Source organism: Myodes glareolus, chromosome 12 (assembly GCF_982192425.1).
Source record: "Myodes glareolus chromosome 12, mMyoGla1.1, whole genome shotgun sequence".
Lineage (NCBI taxonomy): Eukaryota > Metazoa > Chordata > Mammalia > Rodentia > Cricetidae > Myodes > Myodes glareolus.
Genome location: NC_142037.1, coordinates 23283784 through 23300849, shown reverse-complemented (window position 1 = coordinate 23300849; position 17066 = coordinate 23283784). Strand labels below are relative to the sequence as shown.

General features: G+C 43.2%; 1 protein-coding gene across 1 annotated transcript in view; it reads left to right on the top strand.

Moving 5' to 3' along the window:
- The first annotated feature begins 1191 nt into the window (after positions 1-1191).
- Positions 1192-17066, top strand: part of LOC148120221 (calcium uptake protein 2, mitochondrial) — a 92870-nt gene continuing 76995 nt past the window's right edge. The window contains exon 1 of the mRNA XM_087912143.1: positions 1192-1416. Coding sequence (XP_087768269.1) covers positions 1207-1416 — 210 coding nt within the window. The 5' untranslated portion in view covers positions 1192-1206. The remainder of the gene's footprint in view (positions 1417-17066) is intronic.

Here is a 17066-nt window from a genome sequence, read left to right as displayed (position 1 = left end):
AAAACCAAATTTTAGGGACTGAGGACACAGATCATCAGGTAAGAGTGCTTGCTGCTCTTCCAGGGGACCAAAGCTGCATTGCCAGCACCAACATCAAGTTGATCACAACCGCCTCTACTTCCAGTTACCGGGGATCCAGCACCCACATGTGGCATATGTACACACACGCACACACACACACAAATAAAAAATGTCTTGAAAAATAAAATGTAAAGTTTGCTTAGTTGCAAAAACAGAGAGCTGTACATGAGAGCATGTACACACATTCTTTATTTTCTTTTGATGCAGGATTTCACTATGTAGCCATGGGTAACCTGGAACTCACTGCATAGATGAGGAGGTCAGAAAACAACTTCTGGTAATCTCTTTTCTTCTTCTACCACGTGGGTCCTGAGGGCCCAAGTAACTCCTAATATAGCCAGGCATGTGGCATTTAGGGCAAAAACAACGTTGGAGAAAATGCAGAACTTTTCAGCCCCATACCCCAGCGACTTTGAAGATGGGATTCTAGTGTTGCGAGCATGCTCACAGGGATAATTATTAACACGCTTTACTGCTTATTGTAGACCTATTTCCCTCTGCCGATCCAAAAGTGCCCACTTAACACTGACATCCACTTTCCAGAGAAGTCTGGGGCATGAAAAGTCATGCTAAAACTATCTGGACTCCGTATTTATCATCAAACACCCTTCCAATTTGTTCCCTTTTCCTATAGCCCCAACACCACCACCAAGCACACACATCCGTTTAAAATCTAACCTGTATGATACATAATCACAGTCTTCCACCCAGTACTTACTTCCCTTCCTTTTTAAATTTTAATTGTATTTTTATGGGGGAGGTGTCAGAGGCCAGAAGAGGGCGCAGGATCCCTGGAGGAGAAGTTACACGTGGCTTTAAGTGTAGGAATCGCACTGTGGACCTCTGGGAGGGCAGCAAGTCCTCTTAGCCCTGACCCATCCCTATCCTGGGTAACGGTGGTACCTCCAACTTGTTTGGCCAATTTCCCAATTAACTCAGCAATCTGACACCAGAAGGGACAGTCACTCCTGACCGCTCTTAAACGTCGAGGAGGCAGCCACACCTAGCTCACACGCGGAGAGCACAGGTGGAGGCCGCTGAGATCTCGCGAGAGTCAAGGCCCTCGTGAATTCTCAGGCACCAGGAGGTGGGGGCGGAGCACGGTGCTCAAGTGCTTCCGCAAAGATGGCGGCGGCTGCGGGGAGAAGCGCTCGGCTGGCGGCTTGGGGCAGCCGGCTGCGGCGCGGGCTCGCAGCCGGACGACAGGCCGTCCCACGCGCCGGCCCCGTGGCAGCGGCTGTGGCCGGCGTGGCCCTGGCAGGGGCAGGAGCGGCGTGGCACCACGGCCGCGTGAAAGCCGCTGCGCGCGAGGGCAGCCTGACGGTGCTGGCGCAGGTACAGCCCCGCCCTCGAACGCCCCTGGGAGGGAGGCGCAGAAGACCCCAGGCCGCTGCGCGTGCTCGGAGAGCCCGGGAGGAGGGCGGCCGGAGGCCGGGGACACGGGTGGGCGTGGCTCGGGGCCGGCGTCTGCGGGAGAAGGGGCGAGCTGGTCTGCGGGCGCTGGGCGTCCCTGGCCTCCCTGGGAGAGACCCCTGGTAGCCTCTCTAGTAAAAGACTTCCTTGATCGCTGCTTTGTATGGAACAGTGAACTTGTCCTGTTATGTGACTTTTCCAGATATGAAAATATCAGTTGTAAAAGTTAAAACAGTTGGTGGTTGTAGATTTTCTATGTTCTAATGACGACTATTACATGAGTCTTAAGCATTAATGTTTTAGTGGACCCCGTCTACTCAGTGAAACAGGTGTTCTTAAAACCTAGGCTGTTATGGTGCCAGTGTTTAGTGCCCTATTTCAAGGTAAATATTGCCGTGTGAAAACTCGGGGAAGTTTGAAAGTACTACATAAATAGGAAGAGACGTTTCAGTGTTTTGTTTTCATTTTCTTAGAATTAAAGGTAGCACTTTATTTTCCTTATATGTCAGGTTTCTATTATCGAGGTCTAATGAAAAACTTAAGAAACAAGACAACAAAAAGAAAAGCAAACCTTACAGATTAAAGGTTGGTAAATGTTGGTACGTGCATAAATATAGTTTATGCATGTATTGGCTCCAGTCTTAAACCACATCTGATTAGAGAGGCAGAGAAAACTTCTCATGCAATGTAGCCTTTTCGTTAAGTTTTCCTAAGATTTATTTTAATTTTATGTGTATGAGTATTTCGCCTGCATGTATGTGTATACATTGCATGCAGGCCTGGTGCCCAGTTGCCAGAAGAGGGGATCGGCCCCTGGAACTGGAGTTACAGGTGGTTCCAAACCACCGCGTGAGTACTGAGAACCGAACCCAGGCCTCTACAAGAGCAGCAGGTGTTCTTAACCATCGCTGCATCCCTGACGTTTTTGTTAATCTTATGTCAGACAAATTTATTTTTCATTATTGGTTTTTCTGCTTGCATATTCAACTTCATCCTATTCAGAACCTCAGATGAATTTTCCACGTGGTATTATTTTAACTTAGAAACTACTAATGCCTTGAATAATAAATTTACTTTTTTTTCCCCTTTTGCTGAGTTTCCCATGTACTACGCAAGTAAGGTCTGTTGACACAAGCTTGGTCTGCTCCTTGGACGAATAGAGAATGCATTTTTATGCTTTTACTCCCAGGGTGAACATTCCCTCCTCCGCAGAGGCTGAAAACTAGTGCGCTCGGTGTCACTCTGGCTTCAGAGTTCTTCCTCTAAGGCAGGGATTGGAATGTGTTTTCCAAGGAAGGGACCTGTTCACCCTCTCGCTCTGTTTGGGGCATATGTGTGCATACAGTTTTATTTTGTGTTTATTTTACTTAGTATCACATGTGGATCTAGTTTAATATTGAGAATAACCTTCATTTCCGTTTATCACACTAAATGATGTTTCCAGTAAAGATGGCGAAGTTCTGTTAATGACTTCCTATTTTCTGTTTTCTTCCATGATGAATGACCAACAGCTTGAGATTTGTGTGGGGTCAACAGGAGTAAGTGTAGATGTCCAGGTCACGAAGGAACAGACAGGTTGGAACTCTCCTTTCATTCCCTTCATAACTATTGAAATCCTTTGCACGAAGGATGTGTGTCTACACACTAAGACAGTGTGGCTGCAGAGAGCAGTTTCAATGCTGGCTGCCCATTGGAGGGTCCTAGAAGAGCAGCCAGCACACTCCTGCTTTCCTGAGGGATGAGAAATAAATGCTTCCTGGGACTGTGTGGGAATTCATTTGACTAAAGGAGTGTAGGTAAAGGGAACACCTGCTCAGAGATCTACGAGGAAGTTTGACTCAGCAAAGGAGTGAGCTATGAGATGGGTGTGTGCAGTGGCCTGGAATGTCATTGATCACCTAAGCCACGTGGCAAGATAAGGACTATAGGAAGCCTTGGCAGGAGTTCTACAGTTTCGTGGATACCAACCCCCACCCCTACCCCACAAAGTCTTAGGTAGAAGAAGTTACTTTGTTTACCGTGGCCTGTGATTTAAACTTGTTTAATTAGAAGTGCAAACAAGACACACTAGACCAGCTCCTTAACTATGGGTGGCGCCCTCATACAGGCTTTCATGCGGGGCCATAACTGGATGAAGAATTGCTTAAACAAACAAACAACCATAAAATACACATTGAATCCGGGGCACTTCTAGCAGTGCTTGCGGACCTTACAGCATGTGACTTCACTGGAGCCTTGCTCTGAACACAGCTTTGGCTCAGATTCCAGACTATTGTGTGTTATGAATTGTACAACTATATGTACAAAGTTTTCTACTCTTACAGAAACGTAGTGGTTTATTAACAGAAAAGAGGCATTCAGTATATTTGTACCATCATTCCTTGGTGTGTATCAAATTACTGTATCTGCAATTGTATTGTGTTTAAATACATGATTTGAAAAATCAGTGTTAATGATTCTTAAAAATAATTACATGAATTTTGATTTGGGATTAAGACATAACTTCCAACAATTTCCGAAGTACTACTAAATGCTTCCGAGTCTTTATCCATATTGTGTGTTTGTTTGGTAACTAGAAAAGCAAAGTGCCAGTCAAGAGTGTCCTACGTTCTGCACTGTCAGGTCCCCAGCCAGGATTTAAGAAACACACCTATCTTACTAAGTACTTTTTAAATTTTCATTACATTTATTTGTATTTCTATGTATGGGCTCAAGTGTTCTGTACATATGGAGGCCGCGGTGGTGGAGTCTGTTCTGTCCTTCACCATGTTGAGCTTAGTGACCACACTCAGGTCTTCAGTCTGAGCAGCCAGCTCCTCTACCCACTGAGCTACCTCACAGACCCATGGTTTTGGTTTTGGTTGTTTGGATTTTTTTTTTAAATTTTTTTCATATGTATGTGTGTGAAGTTTGTGCTTGTGTGTAAACGTGTATGGGTACAAGTGGAGGGCCGAGATAATGTCAGGATCTCCCTAGAGCTTTCAAACTTTGGCCTGTCTTGTTAGTCAGATTGCTCCGAGATACCCATGTCTCCCTTTCTGACTGAAATTACAGGCAGGCTACCACACCCAGCTGATCTGGCATTTATGCATTTGCATGGGCTCTGGGATCTGAACTGTGGTCCTCTCATTTGCTGCAAGTACTTTTAGCAGCTGAGCCATCTTCCCATCCCTACCCCAAAATTTGCTTTCCTGTTTAATAAATGGTAAAAATATATGCATAAAAGTGGTGGTTGTAAGATAGCTTGATAATTTATTGTTAGTAGATGGTTTGTATACCTATTTTACATGTCTCTATACCTAGGGTCTTAATTTTAAAAGACAGTTCAGTGAAAAAAGGGTCAGGACTGGAAAAGTTTAAGACACCTGGCGCTAGTGTTTTACAGCAAGCAATTCTGTCTTGAATGGGAATGTTATTTTCCTGTTTTGATTGGTACAGCATCTCAGTATCATCTTGCAATCCCTGTTAAGCCTGCCATCTTATCAAGCTATATAATATTTGCTTTGCTCTATGGAAAAATGTCAAGGCCTTAGAAAAATGAGTGAATTAAAAACAAGTTACAGAGAGTTGTCACAGTAATCGGGAAATGGTGGCACCTTAATCGGGACTGGTTGACAAGATAAGCTGTACAGAGTGTGAACTGCTGTGTAAATGTGGTTATAGTGTTTCAGAGTATAAGGAGTACAGCAGGGAACTGTACTGCTTCCTGCCAACGTTTGTAGTAGAACGTGCTTCAGGCTTCATCAGTGGGTGAGGTGCTTCTAAGGTTTGTCCAGTTAAGTAGAATATTGGATTCTAGCAGTTTCCCTGGCTTCATTTCAGATTTATTTTGTTTGCTCTCCAATGATAGATTTGTCTTCACTATCTAACTAGTAAAATTATTTGGCCTAACAGTGGACATTATTACATATCTCTATTCTAAGTAAAAGTGAGGAAGAGTTAGTCCACATTCTTTAGTGTATATATTCATTTGTGTTTTATTCCCCCTTTTGCATTTGTATTTATAATTTTTTATTTTTTTATTTTATTTTATTTTTTTGTTTGTTTTTCAAAACCGGGTTTCTTTGGGTAGCTTTGGAGACTGTCCTGGAACTTGCTCTATAGTTCTGGCTGGCCTCAAATTCACAGAGATTCACCTGCCACTGCCTCCCGAGTGCTGGGATTAAAGGCGTACAGCACCATTGCCTGGTGTGTGTTTATAAATTCTTACAAACTTCTTCACTAATCAGATTCTTCCTTTTTTCCCTTTAGGAATTATCTTATATATTTATTTTGCCTATAGCGGAATGGCCATTTGTCTGTTTCATCTCTGCATTTTGGTACATAGGACAGTGATGGAATGAACTGAACTGTGCTGCATTATAAAGTGGCTTTGGTTTAGCTGGCATTTATAGAAAGGCTCGACAGAAGTATAGAGTGATTCCCATTGTCCCAAATAAACTCAGTTATACTTTTGGAACCCTAGAGACATATCATGTTCCCAGTAGGAAAAAGTAAAGACAAGACTGTACTCTTTTCTTCTGTTTTCAACAAGTATATTATGACTGGCATGTACATGCAATAAATATATAACTAAATGAATAAATAAATTGATATGACCTTAGTTATAATAATAATTATGTAATAATTTTCTCAAAAGTGTAAAACTTCATCTCTTTTACTTATCCATATGAAATTGAGATTTTAATACTACTAATATTTATATATGTCTCTGTACAACAAGATTTTTGTCTTTTGCTATCACATTTAGTAAAGCAAATATCAATTTTAGAATTATGTAAAATCAATGATTTCACTCCAACTAAACTGAGAGGCTTCCACTAGTAAACTTCAAACCAATTAGGTTATTTTCTATTTAAATAGTCCTGTGTAACATGAGGGGCCGGCTTATTGGGGTATCTGTCCCGCCCAGTACCCCACAGCCGGCAAACCCCAAAGAAAATCACATACAGGACTCCATAAGATTATAAAACTGATTGGCCCATTTACTCAGGCTTCTTGTTAACTAATTCTTACATCTTACAGTAACCCATAATTCTTGTCTGTGTTAGCCATGTGGCTCAGTACCTTTTTCAGCTGTCAGCTCACATGTTGCTTCTTCGGTGGTCTGGGAAGGAATGGCGGAGGGAGCTTCCTCCTCCCTAGCCTTCTCCTATTCTCATTGCCCCGCCTCTACTTCCTGTCTGGTTGACCCGCCTATACTTCCTGCCTGGCCAATCAGTGTTTTATTAAAATACATGATTGACAGAATACAGACAATTCTCCCGCACCAGTCCTGGCGTATGGCAAAAGCCATATAGTATATTTTGGTGTTATATAATGGTTAGATGCTGAGGATTGGCAAAATGGCTCTGTGGGTAAAGGAGCATTTGCCAAACCTGACAACCTGAGTTTAGTCCCTAGACCTACATGGTAAAAGGGGAGAACTAATTCCTGCAAGTTACTCCACAGACATGTGCATGTGTACGCACACAGCATGAGTCAGCAAGTAAATGGTTTAGTTTTTTGTTAAACGCATGCATTTGTGTAATACTGCTCACCTCAGTTGAACGTTATAGAATAATGTCTGTATCTTTGCAATGCCCTCAAGACTTTTTACGAGAAAGAAAGAAAAGCAGCAGGGTCAAAAAAAAACTACCTACCCCTGTGGCCTCCGCACTTTTCTGTGGATACCCAGGCCCGATTCAGGCGCGCGCTTTCCTGAACTCGAGTCCACGAGAATGGACGATTGTCCTAAGGGTTTAAACAGACACACACAAAGAGACCTGCTCACTTACCAAAGAGTAAATGGCAACTTTATTAAACTCAAGTCGGGTATTGATATTAGTGGGCAACGGGGGCAAAAGGGCACGGCCCCCTCCCATCAGGAGCAGTAGAAGAAGATTACAGGTGCCCGACACCTCAGGCCAGAAGCAGCTGGGGGAGCCAGGCGTGGCAGGCATGTAGGGCCGCAGCTGGAACCTTGTTTACAGGTGGAATTACCATAACAAAAGAGAGCCAGGTTCTTTCTAAACTATACCCTCAAGCCAGTGCTAGTGCAGAATCTCCAGGGAGCCAGAGGTCAAACGGCCCTGCGAATTGCCAGGAAGAAAAGGGAAAAAGACCTGGGTACCTACATACCCCTAGGTAAGGAAGAATGGGCCCTGAAGGAGGTAAGGTGTTAGGACACATAAAGCTAAATGCTAGCCCCTCTGAAGAGGCATGGATATACCACAGCAATATACAGCCTTTTGCTGGTGAAGAAACTTGCCAGCATGGCTGAACCTGATCTGTACAGTCCTTCAGCTCCGCGGCATTTCATAAGCCGAATGTGCTGGACTGTGAGACTGAAGGCTCCTCTAGAATTGCCATGGAAGCTGCTCGGTAGACTTGCTTGGCAATGCCCTGGTGTGAAAGATGTGCTCCTGAAGGTGTGACCAAAGTCTTGTCTCTACCAGTTGGAAGTGGCCTTGACCTTTGGGCTCCACCTCTGAATAAATAAGACAGACTGGGACACAGAAATACAAATGCCTTTCTATTTCTAGTGTCTTGCAGTATCAGTCCACTGTCCTCTGTGTCAGGCTAAAGTTGTTCCAGCTGGCAAAGGAGATGAAGTAACAAATTGCAGCCCCTGTGTCATGGAGCCGACCTAAGAAGAGTGGTTGAGAAACAGTACATGGATAGCTGATATAGAGTGAAGACAGTTCCACCAGGTTTCAAGGGACCAGGAAACTTAGTTGACTACTGATAGCAAAGGATTTGATATGTGAACTTCGGGAGAGATGTGAACAAGTGCCTCTTCACCCTACAAAGAGCACTGACCAAAGGAAGAGTTCGTCCAGTCCAGCCTAGTGAGCTAATAAGTTTGTGTTGCTTAGTAGCAGGGGCATGGGTGATGACAAGACAGCTCTGTCACTAAAATGTCTGACCTTGGCATGGGCATCAACCTCCCCAAATCTGTATAGGTGTAGCCTCCCACTTAATTAGCTTCTTGCCTCCTGCCTACATACTCTAGCAGCTCCCAAGACCAGGTATAGCTGGGACTGGACACACATAGCTGAGAGTGTGGGATCAGGTAGGAGGAAGTGGCTGGAGTCCTAGGAGAGGGTCTGGTGATCTTCCTTTCATGTGAAAGAACCCAGCAGACCCAGCCTTACAAGAGCCTCTGTTAAGTAGTGGCAGCTGCTATGCTTAAGATGGCAGAGGCTGAACTGTGGGGCCTATGTTGGAGTATAGTTGACAGAGCAGATGTCACATTGTCTTAGGGTTCCTATTGCTGTCAACAGACACCATGACCATGGCAAGTGTTATAAAGGAAAACATGTCATTAAAGTGGCTTACAATTTAGTCCATCATCATCATGGTGGGACATGGCAGCATGCAAGCAGACATGGTACTGGAGAAGGAGCTGAGAGTTCTGCATCTTACATAGGTAACAGGAAGTGAACTGAGACACTGGGAAGTATTTGAGCATAGGAGACCTCAAAGTCCGCCTCCACAGTGACCCTTCCTCCAACAAGGGTATACCTACTCCATCAAAGCCAAATCTCTAACAGTGCCACTATCTATGAGTTTATGGGAACCAATTACATTCAAACTACCACACATACCAGGCATGGCAGCACACACCTTTAAATCTAGCTCTCAGGAGGCAGAGACAGGCAGATCTCTGTGAGTTCTAGGACAGGACGGTATACTTGGTGAGTTCCAGGATAGCCAGGGCTAGAGAGAGAGAGAGAGAGAGAGAGAGAGAGAGAGAGAGAGAGAGAGAGAGAAGAGGGGGGAGAGAGAAACTCTGTCTCAGAAGAGAACTGACTCCCCTCTTCCAGCAGCAGCTCCCTCTGTGCCTCGTCCCCTCCATACTAGGGTTTCGTCCTGCTTGAGCTTGCATGGCTCTTGTGCACACTGCAGCAATTGCTGTGATTTCATATGTACAGTTGCCCTCTTGTGTCCTGCAAAAATGCTTTTAAGATATATCTTTGTAAATACTTGACAGGCATAATAAAATTAATAATAAATATCAACATACCTTAGAAATAATGCATTTGTATGATTTTTGTATCTATGTCCCCTATAATCACCTCCATGACCCATATCTTTAGACATATATTTTGCCTTTCAATATCATCTTATTTTTTACTGTGATTGAGCATTTCAAGTACATCAAGACAGGCTGCAGCAGTATTTGGAAGCTAGAACGCTGGAATTAAAGGTGTGAGCCACCGCCTCCTGGTTCTGTTTCTAGATTGATCTTGTGTGGCTCAGAGTAGTCTTGAGCTCACAGAGATCCATCTGCCTCTGTCTCCCAAATCCTGGGATTAAAGGTGTGCACCACCACTCTCCAGCCTGTGTGGCTGACTAGTGTGGCTGCTTTGCCCTCTGATCTTCAGGCAAGCTCTATTTATTAAAACACAAATAATATACACTATAATGCTGTGGTGTTAGGTACCGGGAACTTGATTTTTCTCCTCCTTTTGGTGCTGTGGTTATCAGTCCCGAGGCTGCTGAGCCCTTGGTCTGTGATGTTCTTGTGTCCTGTGTTCCCTTTGTGCAACATTGCTTGATCAGCTTCCTCCTGACTTCATCCCGTTGTATGATAGCTTTCTGATGATTCTGTCCTATTTTTTCCTGAAAACTATTTACAGGATGCTTTCTTAATAAACTTGCTTGGCATAGTCATAGCTTGTACAAAACCTCCTCACCCCAGTTTTCCTGTCTTCTTTATTTTTAATCTCCTGGTCCACTCTCAGGAACCTGTCACTGAAAAATGACCTGCAGTCAATTTGATGATAGAATTTCCCCCTTTAAAGTCACACTTCCAACTGGCCTGAGAAGATATGCCCACTGATGCATTAGTGGTGCAGGTGTTATGAAAGTAAGCACCATTTTCTGATTGGCCCCTCATAAGAACCCATACCTGGGACTGAGTGAGAATCTATGCCTAGATAGGGTCCAAGGTCTGAGGGAAGAACCCAACACTTATTCTGCTGTATGGGTGGTTTAAAAATGATTCCTAGTGACTTACTGTTCTAAAACAGCATTTCTCAGCTCTGATCAGAGAAGCTTCTTTCCGTAGATAGCAGAGAGACCCTTGACTGGTCAGTGTACAAAGAATAAGAGACAGTGAAATTCTAAGCCTTATATTGTACAGGTATGTCATACCCCCCCCCCCCCCAGGCTGAGGTAGCTTCTCAGAAGACAGGGTCAAAAGATTGTAAGAGCCAGAGATTGTGGATAATATCCAAGGGGGGGAGATACTTTCCTGAAACAATGAATTCACAGCGGTAGTGACAAAATGCACAAGACTTGCGCAAACTCCACAAAAGCAAAAACCCAACATGAGAGGAGGGGTAGACAGGAAATCCCACCCCAAGCTAGGAGCAGTTTTTAGCTGCTAGAAAAGGGACTCAGATTCCTTTAATCATATGACCCCTGGTAGGCTGACCATGTCCCAGTACAGACCCCACTCCAAGTCTAATTGAGCAATACAGACTAGACTTGATGGGGAGAGAAAAGCTAAAGCCATACCTCCAATAAGCTACTAACTCTACCTAGACTCCCCTTCCTAAAAACCCAGTCTGCTATGAACTCATCAGTGGATTCAACCAACCATCAGCAGACAACCAAGCCTTTAACATGTTTGAAGAACTTCATAGTCACACTACAACCGTGCTTACGTATAACTGCCTCACTTCCATCCATTTTACTAACAGTACTTAGAAGACGCCCTGATTTATAGGAGATATTCAATAAATACTTGTTAGTGAATGAATGAGTAGATAGAGTGCTCAGGTTGCATTGTACATAAAGTTGTTAAACTTAAGGTTGGTGGTACACTCCTTTAATTCTAGCACTGGGGAAGCAGAGGCAGGTGGATCTCTTGAGTTTGAGGACAAGCTGGTCTACAGAGTGAGTTCCAAGACAACCAGGGCTACACAGAGAAACCCTATCTTGAACACACACACCCCCCCCCCAAAAAAGACAAAGAACAAAAAAAGGCTACACTTAGTTTAAAGTAAGTAGACCTTTTCTCTAAGCTTCAGTCCATCTCCTCTTTAAAAATTATTTTATTTACTTTCCTGAGACAGGGTTTCTCTGTAGCTTTGGAGCCTATTCTGGAACTTGCTCTGTAGACCAGGCTGGCCTTGAACTCACAGAGATCCACCTGCCTCTGCCTCCCAAGTGCTGGGATCAAAGGTGTATGCCACCACCACCCGGCCCATTACCATTCTTAAAGCATTTCTCCCGTCACTGAGTTGCTTTGTAGACTGTCTCTTCATAGAATTGGTTGCTGTTTCCTTGTGGTTTATGTCCTTTTGTCAGGAATGCTACTAAAGCACACTGTGTCCTTACAGTGCATTAGATCAGAAGGCAAGATACAGGACATAGCTTTCTTCTGGTAATATTTTAATCACATGGTAAGGGAGTATTTGTCAGGTCTCTCCATTGTAGAGTTAAAAAGTTTATGTACTCGCTAGATGATAAAAGTTCATTGGGGAGCTACTTCAAGGCTTCATTGGGCATTAAAATAAGAGAAAGTCCAATTTCTTTTTGTCATAAATAAGATTCCAGGATGTCTAGGAAGACAAAAGTAAGCCTTGGCCCATTGGTGCTGCTACTGCCCTTCTGCTCAGTCCAGATGTTTGTTTATGCTGACTTGATACTGGAAAGATCTGCGGTGACGTAGAAAAGTGCTGTTGCCGGGACAGGCTTCTAGCGGAGAGGGAGTGATGACAGGAGTTGTCCAGGCCATGAAGGCTACAATGCTACAAGGTCCTGCATCGTGCTGCAAGTGAGTTGTACATTTAGTTTAAACTCAGCAGTTTTGGAGAGGAGCAGGCCTGGTAACATAACTAACTGATCCCGTGATTGAAGTAGTGTCTCCTTCTGTTTCCTGGAGTCTACGGTTGGGGTTCTGTAGTAAGTAATAGTAAAGTCCTTTGTGTGGCCGTTTCTACCTCCTAAAGCAGAATGCTTATCTATCCAGAAAGCATGGGGAGGTGACCACAGACATGCGCACATCAGCAAGTCACAGGATGGCATCAGGAGTGAAAGAGTGCTTGTATTTGTGGTGTGTATTTCTGGGTGAAGGAGTCAAAAGATAAGATGTTAATGGTGAGTAAAACAGACTTGCTGGCCTGTACTAGAGGGTATTTGTGTTTGTTTATATTGATGTACCCCAGGTAATAAACTTTACAGCAATATATAGAAGCTTAATAACCATGAAACACTATAAGACCAACATGTATGTAAAGCTTTCTTACAAGAATGCAGATAAGGGTGGGGCATTTTTGGTTGTTTTTGTTGTTTTTTTTTTTTTTTTTTATCTTACTGCCTCAGGTAAAAATGCCTGAAGGCAGATAAATGTTGACAAACTTTGATGTTAATAAACCCAAATGGAAGTAAAAAAAAAATCAAAGTGTGTAAATGGCTAGATTATGAAAAGAAAAATGGCACAGCTATTCCCTGTAATTAGAGGTAATTTGTGATTTGGCATAGCTATTTGTAGGACATGAATAAAAGCCTGTCTTCCCTTCCCTGTAGTAGGCCCGTACTCTATCTGTCTTACTGTACATCTGTGGAGGAAATTTCCTGCAGGCCAGGGAGGGAAGAAAGGCAAATGACAATGATAAAAAAACAGAAGGTATTTCATCTTTCCTTTCACAGCTGAGCCCTAGTGAGAAGTTGCTCCTGCCTGCACTGTAACAGGTTCCCTAAGACTACATGTGAGGGCTGCTCTTGCCTGGCACTTGTAACATTTTGATAGGAACACCTATTCATAAGCCTATTCTGAGCCACTCAGCAACAGTGTATGGGGCCTAAAGATCATGTGCATGGTGTAACAGGAGTAGCAAATCTGTAGTAACCTAATTCCACAAATAACATTAGTATCTCACCTTCTGTATTTCAGTACAACTTAAATCTAAAGTAATATTTCATGAATCATATTTTAGTTCATCTGGTGATACAAAAGAATGTCATTTCCATCTATGAAAGTCCATGAATGCATGATATGTAGAGTAAATTTGTGATTACTATGAATAAGGACCCTGTCTACCTTTACCCACATTCAGTGCTCTATGTCATATACTAGGAGCCTCATACCTTAAGATCCCAGATATCTTTGTCCTCAACCCCTTAGCTGCTATGTACCTCAGAAATGAAAATCACTTTTTAAGTTAGCTAAAATGAAATTTAAGTTGAAAGCGCAGGCAGATGTCAGCACACTGCTCCAGGTATGCCAGACTTGTAAAAGGCTTGCTGTCTACTGGGGTTATGTTCAAGAAACTGTACATGGGTTGCTTTCTGTAGTTTGTATATGCAGTAGGGATGTCAAGAGATTAAATCACATCCTCGTGTTTTTAAAACAAAGTCTTTTTCAGTTTCATTTAGCCATAATCACCCAATTAAGAAACCAGCTTAAATCAAAAGCAGACCCTTAGGAAGGCTTCCCTGCCTGTTTAAACCCACAGTCCTGGAGTTTGCAGAATGCAAGGGATTGCTCCAGGATTGAAGTCCAGGCCAGGGCACCACTATGGTGGTATGGCAAAAATCCTTTGTGTATGTGTGGCTTAGTAGGTGCCCAAAGGTGATGCTTTGACTGCCAAGGGAAGCAGTAACCAGCTGAGTGTCTGAAGACTCATCTGATCATCACATGATTAGCTGAGCCAGCATCCTCCCTGTGTGGAAAGATTTGCTTAGCCCTTCTGGTTGTTCTCACTCAGATGTACTAAGTATAAAAGATAGTCAGTGATAACCAGAAAAAGTAAGAAGGAAGCTTTGGGATTTGCCCACAAAGCACATGATGATCCAGAGAGAACTATCAAGAGGCTGAGAGATGGCTTAGCAGTTAAGAGCACTCATTGCTCTTACTGAAGCCTTGGACTTGGTTCCCAGCACCCACAGGGCAGCTCATAGTTACATTGGATGCCAGCCTTCCTCCTGGGTCTTCCTTTCTTAGGTGCCATCTTTGAAGAAGTACACATTCCCCACTAGCTTTCAGGGATGAGAGCTCTGGATGTTTCCCATGCAGTGTAAAATGAAGGGCTTTTAGTTTTCAGGATTCAGCCTTGTGCTTTCCTGATTCTTAACATTCAAAGTCTTCACAGTGTGTCTGCAATGTCTGCAAGAAAGAATGGCTTCTCTCTCCAAGTGTACAGCTGGGTTGCATGAGGTCGTGTACTTGATGGCCATTCCTCTCGTCCCTCACCATTTAGTTCTTTTGGGTGTTTATTTCTGTTCCAGTGTGTCTGTGAGCCCTGTTTTACTATCTTAACCCTTTACAACTTTACAAATGGAAACAGACACCTTTGTCTGTTGTTCATTATCCATGGGAACTTGAAGATTATTCTATTCCCTCCCTAACTTGTGACTGAATTGGGTAATCCAAGTTCTCACAGTCTAGTGGGTCTACTTATAAATTTATAGGTATATTATTAATATTAGTAAAATATATAAATTGCTGTTTCTTGTGTATATTTATATCTATGTCAGTGATGAACATATATAAATTCTCATAGAAAATCTTACAAAAATTTAAATTGAGAGACTGAAACAATAAATAGCTTATAAATATTTAGGAATTAATTTAAACAAAGTTCCAAAATTACTCAGATGTTTGAAACCACAAAGTTACTTGCTACTTCACTAGCAAGTCAAGAGCAGCTTGAGTTTGAGCAAATCTGGTGCCTAAAGCATTTCAGAGCTTCAGGTTCTGTCTACTCAAAGCTACGAGTGTGTGTCCACTCTCTCCACAAGCCTAGCATTGTTCTATTAATGACCACAGGTATAGGAGTAGATTGTCTGGGCACACTTTAAAAGAGAAAGATTGGGGCAGCAAGAAAAACCGGAGTTCAGACCCTGAGACCCAGACTATGGCAGGAGAAACATGACGCTTGAAAGTTGATCTTTGACCTCCACACACATGCCATTGTGTGTATAGGGGTGTGCACTCATACACTCTCACTCAAACACAAGTTAAATAATGAATAAATGAGGAAAAAAAGTAAGTGAAAGGTGACCCAAATGCTGGCTCCATTCACAGTCTTCCCTTAAAGTTGGTAACAACTTACAAAGTTGTACTTTTTTCCTCTAGATTTTTCCCCCCTGTTGGTGGTAGTGATGGTGGCTTTTTGAGACAGGGTTTCTCTGTCTCTCCCTCTCTGTCTGTCTGTATGAGTTTATGTGCACCACAAACATTCAGGTGCCTGTGGAGACCAGAAGAGGGTGCCTGATCCCCTGGAGTTGTGAGCCGCCCAGCATGGTGCTGAGAGCTAAACCTGGGTCCTCTGGAAAAGTGGTAAGAGCTCTTAACCATTGAGCCAACTTTCTACCCCACTGGTTTCATTTCTTATATAAGATTTTTAGGGTTATTCAAGTTACATATACCCACCCATACCCATACACAGACACATGCATACATGTGATTAAAAATAAATTGTATCTAGGCAGTGGTGGCTCACACCTTTAATCCCAGCACTTAGGAGACTGAGGCAGGCAGATCTCTGTGAATTCAAGGCCAGCCTGGTCTACAGAGTGAGTTCCAGGACAGGCTTCACAGGCTCCAAAGCTACACAGAGAAACCCTGTCTCGAAAAACCAAATAAATAAATAAGTTTTTTGAAAAAATAATTTTAAATTTGTTCCCATTTCTGGGTTTGTTTTTGCTTTTTTGTTGGTTGGTTGTTTTTCATACCTCTGAAGAGCTTCATTTGGTGCAGGCTGCCTGCCTCTCCAGACTTGACTCACTGACAGGTGTTTTTGTGTGTGTGTGTGTGTGTGTGTGTGTGTGTGTACGCGCACACGCGTTGTTTGGGTTTGGTTTGATTTGGTTGGTTGTTTGAAACAGGGTCTTTCTGTAGCCCAGATTGGTCTGGAATTCATGGCTGACCTGCTGCCTCAGTATTCCAAGTGCTAGAATTGCGGGTGTAAGCAAGTGCACCCGCTGACTTCTCTGGCAGTTTCACACTGCTGCTTTCTTGTACTGAGATTAAAGTAAAAAACTCGCATTTCCCCATTTGACTTTTTATAAAAGCTACAGAAACTGAAAAGGAGCAGTTCTGGATACTAGTAGTGGGGGCACCTGTTAAAGAAATTTGTGCACTTTCTTACCAGTTGTTCAGGGCTTGTACAGCAAATTAAAGTACAGATTGTTTAAAAAAATCACTCTCAAAGTATCTTCAAAAATTAATAAGAGCATGCACACACACACATCATCATCGTCATCATAAACTCTTCGAAAGAGTGACATGGAAGTGGGAAGGAAGTGTTGGCAAGTCCCGGGTCTTAGATAATTTTACTGCGTTTGTGCACAGCAGGTCCTGAGCATTCTCTGCTTGAACAAGACATTAATTTGCCAAAGTACTATGAAATCCTGTGTTTGTTCTTTGCACATTTCTAGCCTGTGGTTCATGTATTCTTGGGTTGCTGGCTACCTGTTAGGAGTCTATAGAAGGTGGCCAGCAGCTCGATGCTCTCACTGCTGCTGCTGCCTGTTCATCAGCCTTTGCTCATTTCCTGCAGACACATCCTAACAGCAGAACTGTTTCAGAAATACAGTATTTCAGGCTGTCGATGGACTCAAAGATGAAGCAC